This window comes from Callospermophilus lateralis, chromosome 3, assembly GCF_048772815.1.
Source record: "Callospermophilus lateralis isolate mCalLat2 chromosome 3, mCalLat2.hap1, whole genome shotgun sequence".
NCBI classification, from domain to species: Eukaryota; Metazoa; Chordata; class Mammalia; order Rodentia; family Sciuridae; genus Callospermophilus; species Callospermophilus lateralis.
The window spans coordinates 187138276-187162131 of record NC_135307.1 but is presented as its reverse complement, the minus strand read 5'-3'; the positions used below and the strand labels follow the sequence as shown (position 1 = coordinate 187162131).

Genomic DNA, 23856 nt, shown 5'->3' with positions numbered 1-23856 from the left:
GTCAGTTTTTTCACCACTGTCACCATAAGACCTGACAAGAACAATTAGAGGAGAAAAAGTTTATTTGGGGGACTCACAGTTTCAGAAATCTCAGTCCATAGAAGGCCATTCCTCAGGGCTTGAGGTGAGGCAGAACATCACAGTGGAATAGTGTGGCAGAGGAAAGCAGCTCAGGTCGTGGAACCAAGACGCAGAGGGAAAGATCTGCTCAACAAGGACAAAGTATAGACCCCAAAGGCATGCCCCCAGGGACCCACCTCCTCCAGCTGCAGCCTTCCTGCTACAGTGACCACCCAGTTAATCCCTTCCAGGGGATTAATGCACCCAATAAGTTAAGGCTGTCATGACCCAATCACTTCACCTCTGAACTTACTTGATTTGTCTCAGACATAAACATTTGGGGGACACCTAATAACTAAACCATAACAGGGATTCTATTCCTGGTGTTGGAAAACCATATCTAGTTTGTCTTAAATTTATTGACTCAAGTATCTTAAAACAATTTGGGGCAGAATAGCTGCACAGCCATTCGAGGGTGGGAGCAGGATTAGGCAAATCTAGGTGGAGTTAATCCTGTATTATAGTCTTGGACAAAACATTCCCCAATGTTCAACATATCTACATGCAGAACAGAGTAGAATCTGACCCAAAGGTTAAGGCAGTGAAGAGGACAGACTGATAAGCCATTGCTCCTGTTCTAGTCACCTATGGGACATCTGCAGGCCCATGAAGAGCTAGTACTCTTCAAGTCCCTAAAGAGTAACCTAGGCAACTGTTATTATCACAACCCACACACCAGAGGTGTGATCTACAGCAAAACCAACAGGGGACTAAAATTGTACTGCCCAGCTCTGTGGCCTCCCAAATTAGCGACTTTTTAAACTCAAGTAAGAACAGTGAAGCTAAAAGATTTATTTAGGGTTTCTATGAGGAGCAAAGGGAAAGTTCTTTATGGAGCTCTCCTTTGGCCTCAATAAGCCTTACCTACCTATGGTTACCACCAACTGAATCCATATCAGTGGATTAATCCACTCTTAGGTTACAGCTCTCAGAAGCAAGTCATTTCACCTCTGAACATTCTTGCTTTGTCTTGCATGTGAACTTTTGGGGATGCCTCATGTCTAAACCATAATACCAGTTGACTTGCCTTGATTCCACAAAAGACATGAGATTCTGGTATCAAAGACTGTGTCATTGGTCCCCAACATGACCTCAGGCCCAATGAGTCATGAGGAGGATTTACAGAATGCAGATTAGGGTTGTACTCAGAGCTCTGAATTTTTTCAGTGAAAGGACAGAAAGTAAAATCAGCAAAAAGAAGAGGGTACCAGGGTGAAATGTAGGGGGACAGACACAAGCTCCTAAAGTCCTCTCCTAGTGCAATGACAAGGGACACACTTGATTCCCCCCCCCCCATGAGCTGTGACATCATTGTGAGGAGTCTCCAATCTGGGAAGCTTGTGAGAGCCACAGCACCCAGTGTCATTATCGGGCGCTGATCACATAGGCAGTCTCTTCCTGACGCGCAACTGATTTCCAAACTCTCAGGAAGAAAGCAGATGTTTAGCACAAACCACACTTGTCTGTACAGCTTAGGTGAAGTGAGACATTCTGATTTGTTCTGGGGATGTTGGAAACCCTCCTGAGTTCCAAGTTCCTACATGTCAATCAAAGGCCAATGTTGCAGGCAGGACTTCCTAAGGATGCTGGTCAGAGCTGAAATGTGGACTCCTATCTGCACAGAGACCTGAGATTCCCTCAGCACCACAAGAAGCTTCACCTTCATGCCCTGTTCCCTCATCCCTCAACTGCAAGGGGGTGAGTCAGAGGTGGGCTCAGGTATAGGCCATTCACACTTAGGTTTGTTTCAAAGCAGAGGAAACCCAAAACAGAAATCCCCAATCTCTTATAATGGGCTCTGAGCAGAGCTGGCCACGCTTCACTTAGAGGAGACCTCGTCTTTATTACATTGGAAGCAGACAAGCCTGCCCAGTGCTCTGGAGCGAGGCACTATCTCTATCTTCCAAGGCTGTTGGCTACCAACATCCTTGAAAAGATCGTCCAGGAAAAAATAGCAGGTCCTTTGCTCAGAAGATGTGCAACAGGGTTGGGGATGTAGCTCAGGAGTGGAGCACTTGCTTAGCAAGTACAAGGCCCTGGGCTCCATCCCCAGCACCACAAAAACACAAAAGCAAAACAATACAAAAGGGAATGATGTATGGAAATAAAAAGCAGCTGTGGAGAACTGAATTCCAACACAACCCCCTAGCAAAAGTCAGCCATGTTGTTAGAAGAAGAAAAGATTGTTGCTTGGAGGCAAACCACAAGTTTTTATTGCAGTGGACAAATTTTTTTTTACACAATGATGATAACAGCAGCCCATATTTATTGAATGATTACTACTAAAGCACTGTTCCAGCTGTTTGTATATTTTAGCTCCGTCCTTCCTAAGTGACAGAATGTCTAAAAGGTAATGACAGGTCCTATTTCATGTCCCCCCCTCCCCATTTTGAGATGAGTTCAAACCAAGGACACTTGTCAACAAAGTGCAAAACCATTGGATACGAACATGAAAAGTGCTGCCCTTAGCTAAACGTGTTTCCTTCCTTTTTTTTTTTTTGAAAGAGTAGTTATTAATCTAATAGGATGATTTCTTCTTGAAAAACATCTAATAGAATTACACATATATTTTCAACTCTGCCATTTTTTAATTTTTTAATTTTTTGTTAAATATTTGTGTCTCATGCCCAGAATTCTGTTCCATTTCCTCCCAAAGAAGAGAGAGGAAATGGTGGGTGGTGGTGGGGGGTGGTGGTGGTGGTAGCAATTTGACCTCAATTATGTTAAATTCATCAGGAGGATGGAAGTGGTGAGGAGACCACTTAAGAGATCTTCCAATGTGACAAGCCCTGTGGAGTCATGTTTCTGGAACTACGCTTTCTTTTTTTTTTTTTTTTTAATAAAACATACTTTAAAATTTTTTTTATTTTTCCCTAACGGTGTACCCCAATCTATAAATGTGCCATTCCTGTTTGCACTCGTAATGTATCAACGCTATTTGTTAATACTGTTTTTCCTTCACCCATGACTTTAACAAGCACATTTTGAGCACCTCCTATCTTTCAAAGACTCTGCTGAGCTTTAGAGGTGCTGCAGGGAACAAAGCAAAGTCTTACACTATGCAGCTATCATTCCATGGCGGGGGGCACCAGGGCCAGGACAGTATCCAAGTCACCCTCCCATAATGCAACAAGGGCCCCAAAATACTTGGTAATAAAAAGAAATAGTATTCTGATGCTCCCCTCACACACATTTTTCCTTTTTCCCCTCCCTTTTTATTGGTACTGAGGATAAAACCCCAGGTCTTGTGCATGCCAGGCAATCACTCCACCATTGAATTACATCCCTAGCCCTGATGGAGTTTTGTGTTGTTGTTGTTGTTTTAAGAAACCAAAATCAATGCAAAAAAAATCATGGTAAATAAGAAATCAAAACTGAAATCTATAACACAATATGGAGGAGTAATTTGCAATGAAGATGATAAAGGAAAAGAGGGGCCTGTGTGACAGGGGAGTGTTCTTTTAGATGGAAAGGTTAGGGACAATCTCTTTGAGAATGGGACCCACAAATAGAGTGCTAAGTCACTCCAGAGAGTTAGCTGGGCAAGCATTTAGGATTAAGAGATCATCCCCAAGAAGGATCAGAAATTCCTGTGCTCAGGAAGAGAAGAGGGAGGTCCATGTGGCTGGGACTTAGTGAGGGAAAGAAGAGTGGCCAAGATGACTTAGGAATGGTAACCAGGGCCAGTTTATGGAAGGCCTTATGTATTCCTGGAATATTCTATTTCCCTAAGACTAGGAATTAAAAGTAATTTTTGTTTTGAATTATCTCATTAATGATCTAATTTTCCACTTTATTTTAACTTTCTTTTGGAACCTCTCCTAAGTGGGACCTGAAAGGATAACTGTAAAACTTCTTAAAAATCCTAATATATAGTTTTTTTTTTAAATTCTCACTCTTGAAATGAGTTACTTACTCTACATGTCTTATCTTTCCAGACAGAATGTTAAACTGCAGCTTTGGGAAAGAATCTAAATAGAAATCTCAGGAAATCAAATTCCTAATGGTTTAGATGTCTAAAATATGTGGAAACAAGTGTCTCAGCATTTAAAGTACTTCATAGCTGGAGCCGGTGAATGGAATACAAACATGTATACCATGTGAAACTTCTTATTTGTGCTAACAGATATTTTTCTGGGGAGTAAGTCTAAAGTTCTTATCAAGTTATCAAACAGATCCAATGACTCCAAAAAGTTAAGAAACACTGTTTTTACCTACAGTGATTACCATTAGGATTTCTGGAAATGGTACATGTGCTCCTACTGCTCAACCTTGTCTATTTAATCTCCTAACTGCTATGACCATAAGACCTGACAAGAACAACTAGAAGTGGAAAAGTTTATTTGGGGTTCACTGTTTCAGAGATCTCAGTCCATAGACAGCGGGCTCCATTCCTCAGGGCCAGAGGTGAGGCAGAACAGCATGGTGGAAGAGAGTGACAGAGTGAAGCCGCTAGGGACATGACACCAGAAAGCAGAAAGTGAGCTCTGCTCAACAAGAACAAAATATATACTGCAAAGGCAGGCCCCCAGGGACCTGCCTCCTCCAGCCACAGCCTACCTGCCTACAGTGACCACCCAATTAATCCCTATCAGGAGATTAATGCACGGATTAGGGTAAGACTCTCATAACCTAATCATTTCACCTCTCAACTTTCTTTCTCTCTCTCTTTCCCTCCCTCCCTCCCTCCTTTCCTTCCTTCCTTCCTTCCTTCCTTCCTTCCTTCCTTCCTTCCATACTGGTTATTAAACCCAGGGTGCTTAACCACTGAGCTAAATCCCCAGCCCTTTTTATATTTTATTTAGAGTCAGGGTCTGGAGAAATTGCTTAGAGACTTGCTAAATTGCCTCAGCCTCCTGAGCCACTGGGATTAGAGCTGTGCGCCTCATCTCTGAACTTTCTTGCATTGTTCACACACAGGCTTTTGGGAGACACCTAGTATGCAAACTATAACACCTAATAAAGTTTGTAACTTCTAGATAACAATAACTCCATGTTAAGAGGATATAGCACAAGAATTCCAACTCATGACTACAACAGACCAGTGTCCATCTCCTTTAGAGCAGTTAGGATGAGACTTCTGATCCCTGGCAGTTCCAGGGTCCCTTTGCTAGCTGAAGCAGCCATAGAGGATGGATGTCGCCTTTCGGCCACTCTTAAGGTTAAGGAAAAGTCTCTGCAGTGGGGGTTGACACAGGGGTTTAGGATAAAGAAATAGATACACTGACTTTTAAAGGAAATTTCCACAAGCTATTGAGATGCAGAAAGTACAGCTGTAAATCTTGAGCAACATACCCTTGTCCATCTTCTGGTGAAACAAGGAGAATGCGCAAGAAAAGAGAAAATTGGTGCAAAATTGTGCAGCGCTGTCCTGCCTTCTTCTCTAGTTCAGCCCCTAACACTGCATGGTTACAGATACTAACACCACGCCACTGGGTTGCTTGCTGTCTGTCCCTGTAGAGATGGCCTGTATTCTCCCTTGAGCACATATTCCTTGCTTTACCCCTAGGGCATCTCATCTCTCTTTTGAGACTGTCCCCCCCCCCCCAACACACACACACTGAATGTGTCTCTACTTTCCTAAATAAAACTCAGTCTATACTTTTGGAAAGGGGGTTGGTTGGGACACCAGTGTTACTAGAGGATGATGATTTTTCTCCAACATGATTTCATTCTTTCCTTTGCTTGAAATCCGCAGCTTGACAGGATCCAGGGATCCTTGTAAGGAAATTCCCTCTGTTGGTTCTTTCAACAAAGGCAGAGGAAGAGGAGGCTGACAATAATCACACCTGCTTCCTGGTGTGATTGGGAGGCTCAAGTCACGTGCCTGACATGGCAGCCAACTCTCAGCGGAAAATTGTTGCTACTGATGACACTAAACCACACAAATTTTAGATGTGTGTAAAAAACAAGGTTGCCTAGAGACCCGTATTCTAAAAGAGGAAACCGAGGAGGAAGAAAGAGCTCCAGCTGCCTGAGCTTTACTGATGTGTGGCTGACATGGTATTGTGGCGCTTTCTCCCAGCCAGCCCTGCAATGGAAGCTGGGGTCATCCTGGGGACATAGCTTGATGCTGCTGGGAGCCATGCTAGATGATGCTCAAGTCTTTCAGTGCGAGGATTTGGATAGAACTCATGAGCCAAGAGTTCTATATTTCTCAGTTTTAGAGTCTACCCAAACCCTTCTGGAATGAGTCTGTACATTTTTTTTTGTTTGTTTACTGAGGAAATATATCTTGAGTATGCCAATCACCCTTCTAGTCACTGGGGTACAGATGGGAATAACACAAAGTTCTTGTTCTCATGCAGATTGCCACTAAATATGTTATAAATCAATGAGACACCAACTGATGAAAGCGTTTTTCTTTTAATTCTCATTCACTACAGTAACAGATACCCCAAGCCTCCAGACCTTTAAGTTTTTACATCCACATATTTTCTGGAGACCTGTTGCAAAGTGGGGACTATTTGCAACATTTTTGCATTTCGTTAAGGTCAACATGGTAAATTCCAATATGGAGGTCTGCCTTATGACAGTGGACACACGTTCCAGTAATGCATAATTTAAGGAATAAACAAATGATCAAGAGCGTGACAGCAATCATGGATTCTGGCAGAAGTTTGATTTGTATTCTCAATACAAATATAATAGAGCCTGTCTCTTGGGGAGGGTGTGTGTGTGTGTGTGTGTGTGTGTGTGTGCACGCGCGCGCGCATGTGTTTATAAGAATAGAGGTATTGTTTGTCAATTATATCTGTAGCTTGTTAAATCAATAAAATAGCGTGGGTTTTAGGAGACTGCGAATGAAATGCATGTATGCACTCACTGTATGCTCAGTTGCATCATATACCACATATGGTACACATGGCAATGCCAGAAAGTTCTAGGCCTTCAAGGGTTGTACTTCCCCAGAATCTGCTGTAACATCAGTTTCTCGAGGCAACCAGGTCACAGCTGTCGCTCAACAAAGACACCTTCTTTTAAAAACATCAATGTTAACTGAAACGAAAGGTCCGTCTCCTTGCGCCCTTGGTAGCCCGGTCCTCCAGGCGCTCGCGGTCACACATGCTGGGATGGCACGCCCGAGTCACCGTCCTCGCCGCCCTCCCGCAGCCGACTGGCAGCAGAAATACAGGGAACCCTATTGGGTAAAGAGGAAAGGACCCGCCGCGGCCCCTCCGCGCTCTGGCCGCGCACGCCGCGGGGCCACGCCCAGCTCCCCCGGCGGTGCTCTCCACGGCAACCCGCGCTTGGCAACCGCTCCCCAGCACCGCGCGGCGGCCACACCCCATCCACCTCGCCCCGCCCCGCCCCGCTGCGTCACGATGGGCGTGTGCGTCATCGTGGCGCGCCGGAAGTGATTGACGTTTTCATCAGAGACCCCGGAAGTGGCGTCGTCAGTGTTTGGCTGCTGGCGCTGACTCCGGCCTTGCGATGGGTTGCGACGGGGGTACAATCCCCAAGCGGCATGAACTGGTCAAGGGGCCGAAGAAGGTTGAGAAGGTAAGCGGTGTGGGCCCGGAGGCGCCCGCGAGCGGTGGGACTCTCGGAAGGGCCTGGGAGCGAGAGGAGGTTGACGGGGAGCCGCGGGTTCCAGACCGCCAGCTGCGCTCCTGTGCCCTGTTTGGGGGATTCAGAACTGACAGAAGCATTGAAAGTAGCACTTATTGAGTGCTTGCTGTTTCCCTTCACTGGGCAGTACGCCAACATACAGTTTCGTGATTCTCACAGCAGCCCAACGAGTAGGTGCTGTCATCCCCATTTTTAGACGTGGCAGTTGAGGCTCAAATGGAAAAGGTGCAGAGCTAAGTGGCAGAGTCAGGATTCCAATCCCATCTGCGGTTAGTAGCGATGATTCAAATAGCCACTATTGATTGAACTTTGTATGCATTTACTTCGTTTCCTCAGAAGTCTTCCCTAACTGTACCCTTACCCCATAAAATCAAGTCCTTCTCTTTTAAATTATTTTATTACACTGAATTCTGCGTCTATGATTGATTTACGTCCTCCCCCACCACACTGTGAACCCCTCGTGACCGCAACTGCACCCATTTGTCCTCTAGAACGAACAGAGTTTCTGGTAAGTTACTATTTTGAATACCTGAGTGAGTGAAAAAATAATCTAATTTTCACAAGTATTGGAGCAAATTATATGTAATAATTGTCATGCTAATTATGGGGAGTTTGAGTCCTGGGAAGTTAATGAATGTGATTACAGTCACATACTAGTAGGTAGTGAAGCGAAGATTATCATTCACTTATTCAAGATTTCAAAAGTTAACATTTGTAATGACTTTTCTTTGATATCATAAGGTATGTAAATTGTGTACTACAGTGCCTGGCACATGTGTAGACTCCTTATATTCTTATTCAGAATTCAGAGAAGTTTTTTAAAAGATAAATCCCATATGTCAATATGGTATTTGAAACACGCTGGTGGGTCCCATCATGTTCAGAATAAAATCCTATCAAACTGTGTGAACAGACCCCTGCCTATTTTTTTACCTCATTGGCTCTCTCCATTCGTTTTCATTTTGTTTCAGCTACACAGGGCTTTTTTCCTCAGCCCAGGTTATTGCATTACCCTGAAAGCTTCTTCACTAGGTAATGACATCATTTGTTTCTTCATCCAGTTCTTTGCTAAGCAGTCACTTCAGTCTTCTAGCTGAAGTACTCTTAGTTTCCAGCCACTCTCTATCCTCCTCTAGTGCTTTACTTTTCTTTATTAGGACTTGTCACTGTAGTTCCTTGTTTATTGTCTCTCTCCCATTTGGACAGGTCCTTGCATGTTTTACCTCTGTATCATGTTTGTCACATAACAGACAATAAATAAGTGTTGACTGTGAGAATGAGTGAATACCTAGGAGGATGAAGTGTGCCCTCTTATCATACCTACATGTACATGGGCTGATGCTGCGTAGTTAACACTCATGGGAGATTTGGTGCTTCCTCCAAAAAAAAAAAAAAATTCAGTTCACTTTTATTTTCATGTACCCAGAAGCAAAGAGGAGAGGTTAATCAGAGGCTTTACAAGAAACACATTTTGGTGGGTAAGAAACGAGAAAGGGTGCTCTGAAACAACAGGAATGCTCAGGCAGAATAATTTCTATTATCCCCACTCATGCAATAAATATTTGCCATATATGCTGTTCTAAGCTCTTGGGATGGATACAGCAAAGAACAAGTCAGTCCACCCCTTATGGAGCTTACATTTCAAATCCATACTGTGAAGTAATAAGAAATATATACATGGATGCTTCCATGGTTCCTGACACAGAGCTCCAAATTTTCCTGGGTAATAGGAGTGTCACTTGTTTTCATATGGTAACTTGATGAGCTCCTGGTTTGGGATTGGTCACCAGAAAGACCAAGCCATGATTGGAAACTTGTAACTTTCACATAGCTCTGCCCCACATACTAAAGGAAAGAGAGAAGCTGGAGATTAAGTTAGTAATAGGCTTGCCTATGTGATGAAGTCTCCATTAAAAAAAAAAAAAAAGGAAAAAGAAAAACCTCTGAAATGAGTTTGGAGAGCTTCTAGGTTGCTGAACATATCCATAGGAACAGCACTTGCCTTGAGACCTTTTTACACCTCACTCTCTATACCTCTTTATCTGGCTGATCATTTGTATCCTCTGATACATCTTTCTAATAAAACTGTCTTCCTGGGTTCTCTGAGCCTCCACAGGTTATCAGAACTGAGTGGGGTAGAGTAACCTCAGATTTACAACATAGGTAACAACATGGGCTTGTGATTAGCATCTAAAGTGAGAAGGGCAGTCTTGTGGGACTGAGCTATTAACCTGTGGAATCTGAGGCTAGATTCAGGTAGACACTGTCAGACTTGAGTTGAATGGTAGGTCACCCAAGCAGGGTAGAGGAATCAGTTGGAGTGAAGGAAACCTCACACATTTGATACTAGAACCTCTGGAAGTATTGAGTATTGTGAATGAAAATATAAAAGAAAACAGTTGGTCTTTTTACACTGATGTGTGATGATTTATTACTTGTGGTGTGTTTGATCTGGTCCAAAACATTGCTCTAATTTGGGACCTTGCCCTAAAAAGAAGAGAAGCTTTGGAAAAACATTTTTCAGCAATTTGGAGGGAGGGACCAATTTTTTAAGTCCCTGGAGAAGGAGTAATTTGTCACTTTTCTCCCTGTTCCCAACTTTCCAAAATGTTTTTTGAATCAGTAAAGGACTGTGGCTGAAGCGGGTAGGGGATCCAAATGGTAGATCCTGGGCTTGCCGACATGGCTTTTTGAATCTGTAAAAAATGTAGATCTACTTCATTATGCAGATCTCTCTCTCTCTTTGGGATTTTCCAGTATGAATATTGATTAAAAAAAAAAAAACTATTTAAGCCGCCAGATCTGTGGCTCTTGAATCCGAGGAATGAATAGAATAGCAATTACAATAGTTTTTGTTTTAAATAATAGAGTGGTGATTAAGAACATGGTATTTATGGGTGCGGTGGTACATGGCTGTAGTCCCAACTACTTGGGAGGTGGAAGAAGGAGGATCTCTTGATCCCAGGCATTCAAGGCCAGCCTGGGCAAATTGGTGAGACCCCATCTCAAAAAAAAAAGGCTGGCACAATGGCACAGCCCTGTGATCCCAGCAGATCTGATTGGGAGGCTGAGACCAAAGAATCATGAGTTTAAAGCCAGCCTCAGCAAAATCGAGGCACTAAGCAACTCAATGAGACCCTGTCTCTAAATAAAATACAAAATAGGGCTGGGGAGGTGGCTCAGTGGTTGAGTGGCCTTGAGTTCAATCTCTGGTACAAAGAGGGAAAAAAAAAAAGTGGTGTCTAGAGCCAGTCGGCCTGGGTTATTATCCTAGTTTCTTCATTTGCTGCATAACCTTGAACATGTCACCTAACTTGGTGCCTTGGTTTCTTATTTCCAGTGGTGAAAATACTAACTTGTAGGGCTTTTGTGAGGATTAAAGGGCTTGTCATGGCAACTGCTTAGCACAGTGCCTGGAACATAGGGCACTTAGGCAGTAGCTGCTGCAAATTTTAAAAATTAATTCCAGGGGATTTTTTTCTTTCTCTGTTGTCTCTAAATCATGCTGTTCTGTTACAGTATTTTAGTTTGCTGTTGTAAAAGTAAGGACAAGTGGGCCTTGGAGTATCATAGAGGTAAAAATGTAGTTTGAGGGCTATGGAGGGCTTTATGTCCTAGTTTTCAGATCATGGATGTTTTACTCCATTTTCTGTTGTTATAATAGAATACTCTCAAGATTGAGTAATTTATAAAAGAATTACTTTTTGTATTTCTTGGAGGTGGGAAGTCCAGTTGTCAAGTGACTGCATTTGGTAAGTCTCTTTCTTGCTCATGGATACTCTTAGCAGAGTCCTAAGGTGGCCCAGTGTTGCATTCCACGACTAAACACACAAGGTCACTCCAGGTGAACTGGGCTGTACGAAATAACCACACAGCACACAGAAATACCTTTTTCTTTGGGTCCTGTGCATACTCCTCCAACTTTAGGAGTCTGTGTGTGTGTGACGGGGGGCGGGGAAGAAACAGAGAGAGCTGAACCCTTTTATTGGGGAGAAGCCATTCAAATGAGGCAAGAGGTCAGGTTTCAGGTGGTTGAGTCTAGCTTCATGATGTCTGCTGTCAGCAGGTTGACTGACATCTAGAAAGGCCACGTCTAACAGCAGAGCAGGAGAAAGGGACACACAAAGGGAGTTTCCATGGAACGTTCTATCCCGAACAGGGCAAAAGGGTAGGATTACAAAGGAAACAGGTGAGTGTAACTCAACCCTAGGGGCATGCCCCTCAAAGAGAACCTCCTTGCTATCTGAGGGGTTGGGGAGACCAAGTCATGAGTCCTGGACTAAAGGCATGGTCACTCATTGTGGCTCCCCATAGCCCAGGGTACTATATGCCAAGAGGGATGATACAAGAGACAGAGCCAAAACTGGCCTTTATAACAGATCCACTCTCATAATAACTTACTAACCCATCATTCATCCATGAATGGATTAAAATGTATTCACTAGGGCAGAGTCTTCATGACCTAATCACTTCTGAAAAGATCCCACCTGGTTCCACCTCTTTTTTTTTTTTTGTAAGAGAGAGTGAGAGGGAGAGAGAGAGAATTTTTTTAATATTTATTTTTTTAGTTTTCAGCAGACACAACATCTTTGTTTGTATGTGGTGCTGAGGATCGAACCCGGGCTGCACGCATGCCAGGCGAGCACGCTACTGCTTGAGCCACATCCCCAGCCCGGTTCCACCTCTTAATACCTTTCAATGGGGATTATAATTTAAACATGAGTCTGTGTGTGTGTTTGTGTGTGTGTGTGATTTTATTAGTGCTTTATAATTTATTCAGAATAGTGGGATTCATTAGAATATATACATACATGCACATATCATAATTTGGTCACTTACCTTGCCTAGTACCTCTCCTTTCCTTCTCTTCTTCCCTTCTCCAATCCCATTCTCTGTTCCACTGTTTTCCATTCTGGGTTTTTTAAAAAAATATTTTTAGTTATACTTGGACGCAGTGTCTTTATTTTGTTTATTTACTTTTATGTAGTGCTGAGGATCGAACCCAGTGCCTCACATGTGGGAGGCAAGCGCTTTACCATTGAGCCATACCCTAGCAACCTTCCCTTCTGTTTTCATGAAATCCCCTCCTCCCCTCCTCCACCTTCTATGTATGAGAGAAAACATACAACCTTTGACTTTCTGAGTCTGGCTTATTTCACTTAACATGATATTCTCTGGCTAAATCCATTTTCCTGCAGATGACATAATTTCATTCTTATGGCTGCATAAAACTTCATGCATACATGCCACATTTTCTTTATCCTTTTATCTGCTGTTGGACGCAGAGGCTGATTCCATAATTTGGCTATTGTGAATTGTGCTCCTTTAAACATGGGTATGTGACTATCACTATAGTATACTGACTATAGTTCTTTTGGATAAATACTGAGGAGTCGTATAGCAGGGTCATATGATAGTCCCATTCCTAGTCTTTTGAGGCATCTCCATACTGGTTTCCATAGTGGCTCTACAATTTGCAGTCCCACCAACAATGTATAAGTGTTCCTTTTCCCACACATCCATACCAGTATTTATTATTTGTATTTTTGATGAATGCCATTCTAAATGGAGTGAGATGAAATCTCAGTGGAGTTTTTAATTTGCATTTTCCTGATTGCTGGGGATTCAACATGAGTTCTGATGGAGACATTCAAACATAGCAGTGGATAAATAGACGAATAAGCAAAAACTACTTGTTTTTGTTCAACTGGTGATTATGTAAAAAATTACATAGACTTTGTACTGAGCCTTTTTTTTTTTAAAGAGAGAGTGAGAGAGGAGAGAGAGAGAGAGAGAGAGAGAGAGAGAGAGAGAGAGAGAGAATTCTTTAATATTTATTTTTTAATTATCGGGGGACACAACATCTTTGTTGTATGGGTGCTGAGAATCGAACCCGGGCCGCACGCATGCCAGGCGAGCGTGCTACCACTTGAGCCACATCCCCAGCCCCCTGAACCTTTTTTTAAAAAAATGTCTGTGTTCTCAGTTTTTAGTCTCTAAATTCTGCTACTGCTTTGGAGTCTTTCCAGTTGTAGAAATTTATCTGTACTGGTTGTTTTTTTCCACATGGTCTTTCTAGTGTACTTTTGAGATGCAAATATTAATATTTGTTACTTGCATAAACAGTTTAATGATGTGATGTAAACTTTCTTGTATCGTGTTTAGATAGACCTTTATTTGACATAGTATTAGGACTTCTAAACTCCCATTTCATGTTCTTTAATTTAAAAAAATCATTATCTTTGATTTAAAAATGAGAACATAGTGTGGCATTATTAAATGAACTTTCATATGTGGAACCATCTCTCCTGTGACTTTTAGAGGTGATGTTAACTCAGAGGGTTTCTGTTTTCTTTTGCCAGGTTGACAAAGATGCTGAATTAGTGGCCCAGTGGAACTATTGTACTCTAAGTCAGGAGATACTGAAACGACCAGTAGTTGCCTGTGAACTTGGCAGGTATGGTTTCTTTGCTTCATCAAGATGAGTTTATTCAATGATTTTGAGGAACACTTCATTATATAAATGTTCTCGAATAATGAAATAGGAATTAACCCAAGCAAACTTACGAGGCATAGGTTATCATTCCCTGTCGCTGAACATAATTCTGCAATCTCCTAATCAATATGATATATTCAAACCATGATTTGAAAACTCAAGGACCAAGTTATAATTGTGCTAAATCATAAACAGAAAGCCCAAAGGAGCCTTGTGAGGTGGAGAATGGGGAAAACTGGAGAGATCATGTCCTATAAAGGAGGAGCTGCTACTCAGTTCCAGCCAATTTTTATAATTCGAGAACATGGGTCTAGTCATTGTAAGCTTATGATTTTTATTTTTGAAGATAAGTTGAAAATGTGTACTTTTATACTAAATCTCACAATTTCTATAATTCTTGTTTGGGTTATATTCAACCCTTAAGAATGCCAGTTTGCCGTCCTTGACTTGTGTTTCTTTTTAAACTCTGATAGTAGTTGAAACATGGTGAAATATCAATATACTTTTTGGTAATGCAGAGCATTTTCTTTATCAAATGTAATGCTTTTAGGGTTGCACTAAATTTGTTCTTCTTTTGTTGGTTTTCTTGAAAGTTGATTATTGCCCTTATAGTTTGACTAGTTCTTATTCTTGCAGACTTTATAACAAAGATGCCGTCATTGAGTTTCTTTTGGACAAATCTGCTGAAAAGGCTCTTGGGAAGGCAGCATCTCACATTAAAAGCATTAAGGTAAGAAGAGTGACTCTGGAGTGCTTCTGCGGTCTCAGTGTAACGAGGTTTATTTTATGGAATTCACGTGCATGAGAGTAAATTTAGAAATTTGAGATTATAGTCACAACCCACCATTACAATATGGCTGTTCTTGGGAGGTCTTGTAAATCTCAAGTCTGGAGTCCCCTCCCCCACCAGTGTACTTTCTGTCTTAGAAATCTATTGTGCTTTCATGTGAATGAAAGTCCTTTGAAAATTCTTAATGTCTTGTAAACTTGTTGGGAAGCATTATTTTTGTAATTGAGATTCAGGTATTTGAAGGCTAGGGATATAGTTCAGAAGCAGAGCCCTTGATAACATGCATGAAGCCTTGGGTTTGATTCTCAGCACTGAAAAAAAAAAGGACTCAGTGACTTGAATTTTATTATTATTATTATTATTTTAAAATATTTTTTTAGTTGAAGTTGGACACAATATCCTTATTTATTTGTATATGGTTCTGAGGATCAAACCCAGTGCCTCACATGTTCACGGCAGGCACTCTACCACTGAGCTACAGCCCCAGCCCCAGTGACTTGAATTTTAAATTTGGAATTTACTTTCATACAATGACAAAATTTTCAAAGTATGTGTGTTTTTATATTAAAAGTTCAGCTATATATTAGAAGTTCTGATTGGCAAGTTAAAATTCTTCCATTATAGTGGAAAAACAAGTTTTTTAGTAAAGGAATTTGTTGAAAGGACAGAATCATTCAAATCTGGTCCATAGAGGAAATCAGACAATTAAGAATTTATTATACCCCCCATCTCAAAAAGACTTCCTTTAGTTCACATGGCTAGTCTGAAAGATGCTTAAACTAGAACTCCTTCCCCTGACTCCCAGTCTGTCTTTAGGATTTTTCTTTTACTTTTTTTATTATGATACTAAGCTTTTCATTTGAATTCTCAGAGTGATTACAGGATATGCTCACTTTAGGCAGATTAATAATTCTGAAATGTAGCTAATGGTGGTGCTATAGAAATTGCTGTGCTGATTTTAGTTACTCTTCTACTTTGGCAAGAGAATTAATTCCTGAAAACCCCATGTATCACAAATTATCTTGCCTCAAAAATTCAGTTATATTGAAATTAATTCATATAATTCTATACTTAAAAACAAAATGTTTAGTTTTATATATAGCTGAACCTTTAATGTAAAAACACACATACTTACATACACTCTAATTTCTTAGAGAAATCAGAGCAGCAAAGAAAAAGAATTCAAGTGAAATAATGCAGATACACAAGATTATCACTGCAGCCCACAAATACTCTGAGCAGCTCTTGCCCAGGAAGATGAGCAGTGACTTTCCTTCTGAGGCACTTAGCTGCTCCTCAGAGTGTTAAAATCAAAAGAGGAAGAAATGCCTTGAATGCTGCAGTGGAGCCGTGGCATCAAACCACCTATCAAGCTGCATTCTGGAAAGCCCGATATTGTTGATACTGTATTGTTGAAATACAGTATGGCAGTATTCTGTCTTAGACTCACTAGGTACTGGCCCACAGATTTTATTATCTCTTCAATCATTATATAAATATGGATGGTCGGTAATATGGAGCAGACTCAACGGGAAAAGAAGTATTCCTTATTAAAGTGCAGTAATTTCTTCCTCCCTTTCTCCCTTCCTTTGAGTGCTGGGGATTAAATATAGGGCCTTATGCATGTGAGGCAAGTGCTCTACCACTAAGATACACCCTCAGTCTTCTGTGCAGTAATTTTTGGTGTGAGAAGATCCTTTTCCTTAAATACTCACAAAATAGAAATTACTCAACAAATTTACAGATGGCTTTTTAGTTCGGATGATTTGACTTATGATTTTTTGACTTTATATTGGTGCAGATAATAGACATTCAGTGGAAATCCTGCCTGGCATTTTGACTTCTGGTCTTTTCCCAGGCTAGCGATAGGTATGCGCTATCCCTGGTGGTACTGGCCAGCGGCATCGAGCAGCTCCCCATCTGCCCTGTGCTCTAGTGCACTGTGTTGCTAAGCTATGGTGCTGGTTAGGGCAGGTGTGTTCAGTGCGTTTTCCCCTTACCCCGAGTTCACCAGGACATGACCCCATAATAAATGGCGCATCTGTACTTGGTAGTCTGTGAATTTTTAAAATCCTGTTTTCTATACAGTTTATGATTTAATATTTTATCTGTGTTTCTTGGTGGTCAAAGGAAGCATCTATGGAAGAGAGGTTTGGCTTGGGAGGGATGAGAATAACAGTTTCTCTGTTAATTTAGGGGGTTTTTAAGGCAAAGAATGATCCATTTACCAAATGAATTCTTAGAATGTTAATGACTTTTCTCAGAACGTGACAGAACTAAAGCTTTCTGATAATCCTGCCTGGGGAGGAGACAGAGGAAACACGAAAGGCGACAGGCACGATGACCTCCAGCGAGCACGTTTCATCTGCCCCGTGGTGGGCCTGGAGATGAACGGCCGACACAGGTGAGTGGGGGCTGGCCCAGTGGTGGGCCTTGCTCTCTCCCTTCCAGCCATCTTCTCTGACCACGTCTGCTTAGCTGTGCTGTCTGTGGCTCTCTGCTCTTGATAGAGGAAAACCTAAAGTAAAGTGGAACTGGAGAAATTCTCTTGGGACATAAGACCACAGTTTGGCTATTTGGTTGTCTTTTCCTAAGGGACAGAAGGGGCAAGTTTCCCTTGAAACAACCCCTATTCCTCAATGTTACTAAATGTATGCAGTGGCAAACATTGTTACGAGACTGAAGACCCAGCTGGTAACACTAACTTGCTTTGAGTTTATAGGTAACACATCCTCTGACTTGAGCCTCAGAAATCTTGGGGTTGAGATTTATATAACAAATATAAGTGAACTATACATTTTCCTCATTTAAAAATAGAAACGTTGAATGGGCTAATAGGTGTCTTTGTATAAGATGTCTCACAAGCAGAACCATTAAGCCCCTTTCCCACCATGTAGAAGTATCTTTAATAACAGGTAGTCCAGACTGCCCTCTGGAATCTTCTATCTCTACGAGACATATTTGAAAGGTAGCATTTTTGCCTGTTTTCATTTAGGAAAGGGAAAAGCATCTTAGTTAAGTAAAAACTGTGTTGCCCATGAGCAGCTGCCTTTGCTCTCAGGTGTCCTGGCACAGTGTGTTCATTCACATAACAAACACATCAGGGCCACTTCCCATGTGCCAGGCAGTGTGCTGAATGTGCCAGAGAGACTGACCTCCATGCTCTGGATGGCCCAGAGCTTTGTGGACTTGGAGAGAAGTAACACATAAGGCCCAAGGAACCTTTGCTTTTGAAGATTATCTTCTTCCAATAATCTGAATTTAAACCATTTAGCATCTGTCTTGAACCTCACTGATTGGAACAAACAGAAATATTCTGGGGATCCTGACTCATTTTCCTGATCTTTTCCCACTTTCATGAATTTTTTATATATGCATGTACATATGTACATACACTGAAGTGAAAGTCACATACCATAAAATTGACCACTTTAAAGTATACATGTGCTGGGGTTGTGGCTTAGTGGTAGATCACTTGCCTAGCATGCATGAGGCATTGGGTTGGATCCCCAGCACCACATTAAAAAAAAAAAAAAAATAAAGTACACACATAGTGTAATTTAATACATTCACACTGTCATGCAATCACTACCTCTATCTAATTCCAAAATATTTTTTATCACCCTGGGAGAAAAATCCATACCTGCTAAGCAGCCACTCTCTGCCCCCAGCAGCTACAGTCTGCTTTCTGTCTCAGTGTATTTACCTGTCTGTTCTGGTTATTTCATACACATAGAATCATAAAATATTATGACCTTTTATGTCTGATTTCCCATTTCTTTTTAAGAAAACCATAGTTCAGCCCTGAAGAGGAACTTGCCAGAAGACAAAGCTCAGTGGCAGGCCTTTGAGTGGGAGCTACCTGCAGCCTGTGGCTGTGACTGTGGCTCCCCTGGTTCCTTCCCTTTTCTTCTGCTGGTTAATCTCTTCTCCTTTTTCTCTTCTAAGTTACTTGAGTTGTGCCTTTTTTGGCTTTTGTCCTGATTAATAGAGCCTCTGCACTAGAAAATTTTTTGATGAATTGATATACATAATAAAGATTATATAAAGACTTTAATATACAGAGAAATAGAAATAAGTTTCTAGTATAGTAAAACACTGGATCTTTGTTTAAAGAAAAGTAATTTCCTAATATGTAATAATTGATAATCATCCATAAGACTTTTTTTTCATCCTAAATAACATTTCATTAATTTACTGCCATTTTGTTTATTGGATTTTTGTCAGGGTGGTCTGCTTCTGCTACAATCCCTGGGATATTGGTGAAAATTTCTGTTGTGCATTTGTAAGGGGCTGTGTAAAGTAAAGTGTGGAAGTGCTTTCTGCTCCTCCAGTCCTACCTTTAGGGGTTGTGTTGTAAGTTGTCTGGCATTTACTGTCCCCTCCTTCACATCACACCCACTACTTCTCTACTCCTCTTCAAACATCCCTGTGAGTAAACATGGATTCTTCCACATGATCATGGGGTCCTGTTATGCATATTTTGTAATCTCTTCTTTTTCCACTTCCCTGTCTGATCTGAACATGTTTCATGGCCTGGAATACCAGTTTGTTTTACTCTTAATAGTTCTGTGGGTATTCATCCTTAATTTAACTATTCATTCCCCACTGATGAGCACTGGAGTGGTTTCCTTCTCTTCTTTGTTACAGACAGTACCGTACTTCACTGTGTGACACAAATACGTTTCAACATTTGTGTACTTGGGGCATGTTTCTGTACAAGCACATTTCTTTATTCTTCTCTTTTTTCACGGTGCTGGGAGTTGAACCCAGTGCCTTTGCATGTTCTAAGTGAGTGCTCTACCATGAAGCCACACCCCAGCCCTGGAAGAAATTTTTAAAGTGATTCTTTAGTTGCTATGACCAAATTGTCTTCCTGAAAAGTTGTGCCCACCTACCAACAAATGTACCTGTGTCCTCAGATGGTTTCCACTGGATATCCTTTAATTCGTTAACCATTGCCTGATAATATTACATATTGTTAATTTGAAATGTGTTTCCTTAACATTTAAGGTTAACCATTTTTTCATGTTCTTTTCTTAATATTTTTTTTGTGAATTTAATATTTCTTTTTTATGTTAATGCCCTTTTCTCATTTTTCTATTGTGCTTTTATTGCTTGTTAAGATCCCTTCAAATAGTAATAAAATAAGCTCTGAACCTCATATATATTTAAAACATCTTCTCCCTTAGTGCCTATTCTGTCTTTTAATGTTGTTTATGGTTTTAGTTTCAATTTTTTAAAAAATTTTGGACATACTTCTTTTAATAGGATAAATTTATCTTTGTGATTCTTGTCGTTGTGTAAATGAAAAATGCTAATTGATAATGTAATCACTAATTTTTAGTTCTTGTCTAAGCTGTTCTCCATGTTGGACTCTTTCTCTAGGTTTTGCTTCCTTCGATGCTGTGGTTGTGTGTTTTCCGAACGTGCCTTGAAAGAGATAAAAGCAGAAGTTTGCCACACAGTGAGTTCTTGCCATATTCTACTTACTCCCTTCAGTAGCTGAGGAAATCAGATGGTTGAGGTCCCTCCCTCTGCTTGTCGTTTATGGATCCTTAAATTCTTTCTGAAACAGATCTGATAAGTTGCTTCTCTGCTTAAAACTCTGCTGTCTCTCTCTCTTTTTTTTTTTTTTTTTTGGTGAAAGTACAGACTCACCAGCTTCTTGTGACCTGATGTAACCAGCCTGTGCAGGTCAGCTCTGGGCTGTTCCTGGATGTGCCACTCTCTCCTGGGCCTGCATTCCCTCTACTCTGACCTGCCAGCCTGGAGAGGCCCTGCTCCCCCTGAGCCTTGGTTTCAGTTCTTACTTCCGTGGTGAATCTTTGTTGCTAGTCCTCTTTCCACTTTCCTTGGTACTGTGTTACTCCACTGACCTCATCATGATGCAATGTGTATTTATGTGTGTGTTTTTGGACATGAATTTTTGAAGGTGGGAACAAAATGGGTTCATTTTCTGATCTCCGGGGTTTGTTCCCTCTAGGGCATGTCCTCCACAAACACATGAATGAGCAAATGCCTTGGTGTGACAGCTAGCCTTTTCAGCTCACACAAAGGAAATACTGATGATGTTGCTTCTGTAGAGTTGTGTTACCAAAGCCCCAAACCCCCATGTCTTTGGTGTTCTTCTGGCCTTGGAAAGCCTGGCATTTAGTTTGGTGTCATGGATGCCAGCAGCTTCTGACTGTACACCTGTATTAACTGGATTTCATTAGACCCGTATTATTTCCCCATGTTGTGGATGATTCTTGGCCAGTAGCTTTCATGAAGCACTTGTCACGGGGGCAGCCATGCCCTAGGTACCTATTGGTGGCATATTCTGGAAGAAAAATCCTTGAGGGTTCTGTCCTTGGGCATCCCACTCCAGCTGGAGAGAGAGACACTCAATAAAGGAGCAAGACTGTATGGGCTGTGATGGATGCTTGGAAGGAAGCACTCAAGGCAGTGACGGGGAGAGACTACACTAGTGGAGGTCAGGAAGGCATCTCTGGAGGTTTGACCAAAACTAGAGGGAAAAAGGAGTCAGCCGTGCACACTTGAAAGCAACCTCTTGGGCAGCAGGAATAGCACGTTAGCAGCTCAGAGTGACAGAGGACTTTACTAGTTCAGGGTACAGAAAGTGTGGCCAGGGTGGAGGGCAGAAGAGGAGAAGCAGGTGAGATTGGAAGGTTAAGAGGGGTCAATTATACAGGGCCAGGTGTGTTTATGGATTTTATTCTAAGGTCACTGAAAAGCTAGAGGGCAGCTTTAGCCCAGATATACTTTAGATTTAAAATTATTCCCTCTACTAAAAAAGCTGGACATGGAAGAGAACATCTTTGGTGATTCATTTATAGAGCTCAGGCAGGTAAAAGGTAATTGGTGGTACAGAAGTCAGTGGAGGGCATTTGGGGTGTCTATGAATGAAGCCTTCATAGAATTTGGAAACTCTTATTAAGCTTTATTTTTTTTAAAAAAGAATTGATTATGTAGTTTAATTGGCAGTATTTATGGTGTCTTCTGTTGGAAGACATTGTTACTAGTGTTGCAAGGGAGAACAAGATTTAGATGACAGGCCCTATGCTCAGGGAGGCTGCAGTCCTACAGGAATCATAAGTTACGTGAACTATCTTGTTCCATTTTATTCTTTGAGGCCAAATTCCAATATGGTGAAGGTATTTTTGATGTTCAGGGGCCAGAGCACTTTCTTACGGCGGTGCTCTGGTGGGAAGTGGCTACATGAATGGGTAAGCATTTGTTCTGGGCCTGGAAGGAAGAGTGTGCATGTCATGGGACCAACTCTCCAAGGAGAGCATGTTTGCTAGACATAGAGAAGTTGCTTTGAGGTGATCCACAGACAGGATGTCAAACATCTCTGTAGAACATCACTGAGTTATGCTGATAATTTTGCAGCACTTCTGCAGACCTGCTTGGGTGAAGGAAGAAAGTCTCCTTGGTCACAGTATTTTTTATTACCTTTCTTAATATTTGCTTACTGCCTCAGAAAGAGTAAGCTTAAGCTCAGAGCCATTTCTGCCAAACTCTGCTGAGGGGAAGAGCAATGACACGTCTTCTGGAGCTGCAGCAAATCATGCAGATGTCACTGAAGGGAAATAAAGCCACAGTGTCAGGAACCAAGACAAGTGTTTTCATTTTTTAGATAATGTCTGAAATGTAGAGAAGTCATTGACATTAGAACAATGTCAGGAGCCTCAAGGGTATTTAGGGCATGTGGTTTCTCTACTTTTTGGCAGGCGGACTACTAGGGTTGAACACAAGGGTGCTTGACCCTTTTTATTTTTTAAGACAGGGTCTTACTACATTGCTCGGGCTAAGTGCTGAGGCTAGCCTTAAACTTGCAATCCTCCTGCTTCAGCCCCTCGCTGCTGGGATCACAGGTGTGCACGTCTGTGGTTTCACTGACATTGGACTTTTCAGCTCACTAGAAGAGATTAAAGGGTTTGAAATAGCCTTGGTCCCATGTTGGAAAACACAGGGTGTGTGCACTTGATTTCAGTTAACAGGATCCAGACAGATACAGTTGCTAGGGGTTTTGTTTTGTTTTATTTTTACTGTAAACAAATCAGTAGCCAAAAAATTAATTGTATTCCCTACTGTGTTCTTCACTTCTTGTAAGAAGCAGCAGCAATTGGAATAATTATGGGATGCCAACAAATGATGTGCTTTTTACTTAGAGCACGATCCATAGATCTGTGATATTAGCATCACCTGAGAGTTTGTTTGATTTTTTTAAGAAATGCAGAATTTCAGCCCTAATTCAGACCTGTTGAAATAGAATCTGCACTTTGAGAAGATTGCCAGATGATTTGTATGCATAGTAGTAAAATGTGAAAAGTGCTGTTGAGCAGATGTTAGGGGTATGATAAGTAGTTTTTGGCTTGCTAACTTTTTGGCTTTGTATATTTGGGCTTTCTAGGGGGGGTGAATGGGTTTGTGGTTGTTTTAAAATAAGAAGTAAAACTATGTGTGCTGATGTTGTCTTTTTGCATTCATTTTATGAAGTAAGTGGAGTGGAAAGGAAAAGATTACTTAGGAAAGGAAATATTTTCAAAGTTGGTCTCCTAATTCTAATTCCCAGACCCTGGCCTCTTCCAGGTTAAGATTTCTGCAATTTCTGTGGTCTTGATGAATGTTCAGCCTCAGGGAATCACATAATATATGGCCTTGCCAATGTATTTCAGACTTTTTTTTTTTTTTAACCTATGATTTAATTTTGTCCTTTTACTTTACAAATGAGTACACATAGAGTCTGGTTCAGAATAGAGCAAGCATTGGCTTCTTCTTGGTTTGATACTAACAGGCTGCCACTTGCCTGGCCTCTTAGCCTTCCATAGTCAGATTGGCCATCTGTCTCTCACCCTGTTCATCCATTGCC

General features: G+C 41.4%; 1 protein-coding gene across 1 annotated transcript in view; it reads left to right on the top strand.

The window, feature by feature from the left end:
• The first annotated feature begins 7499 nt into the window (after positions 1-7499).
• Rtf2 (replication termination factor 2) overlaps positions 7500-23856 on the top strand; it is a 46914-nt gene continuing 30557 nt past the window's right edge. Inside the window, exons 1-5 of the mRNA XM_076851923.1 lie at positions 7500-7623; positions 14055-14149; positions 14825-14918; positions 17243-17382; positions 20367-20445. Of these exons, the coding sequence (XP_076708038.1) occupies positions 7555-7623; positions 14055-14149; positions 14825-14918; positions 17243-17382; positions 20367-20445 (477 nt within the window). The 5' untranslated portion in view covers positions 7500-7554. The remainder of the gene's footprint in view (positions 7624-14054; positions 14150-14824; positions 14919-17242; positions 17383-20366; positions 20446-23856) is intronic.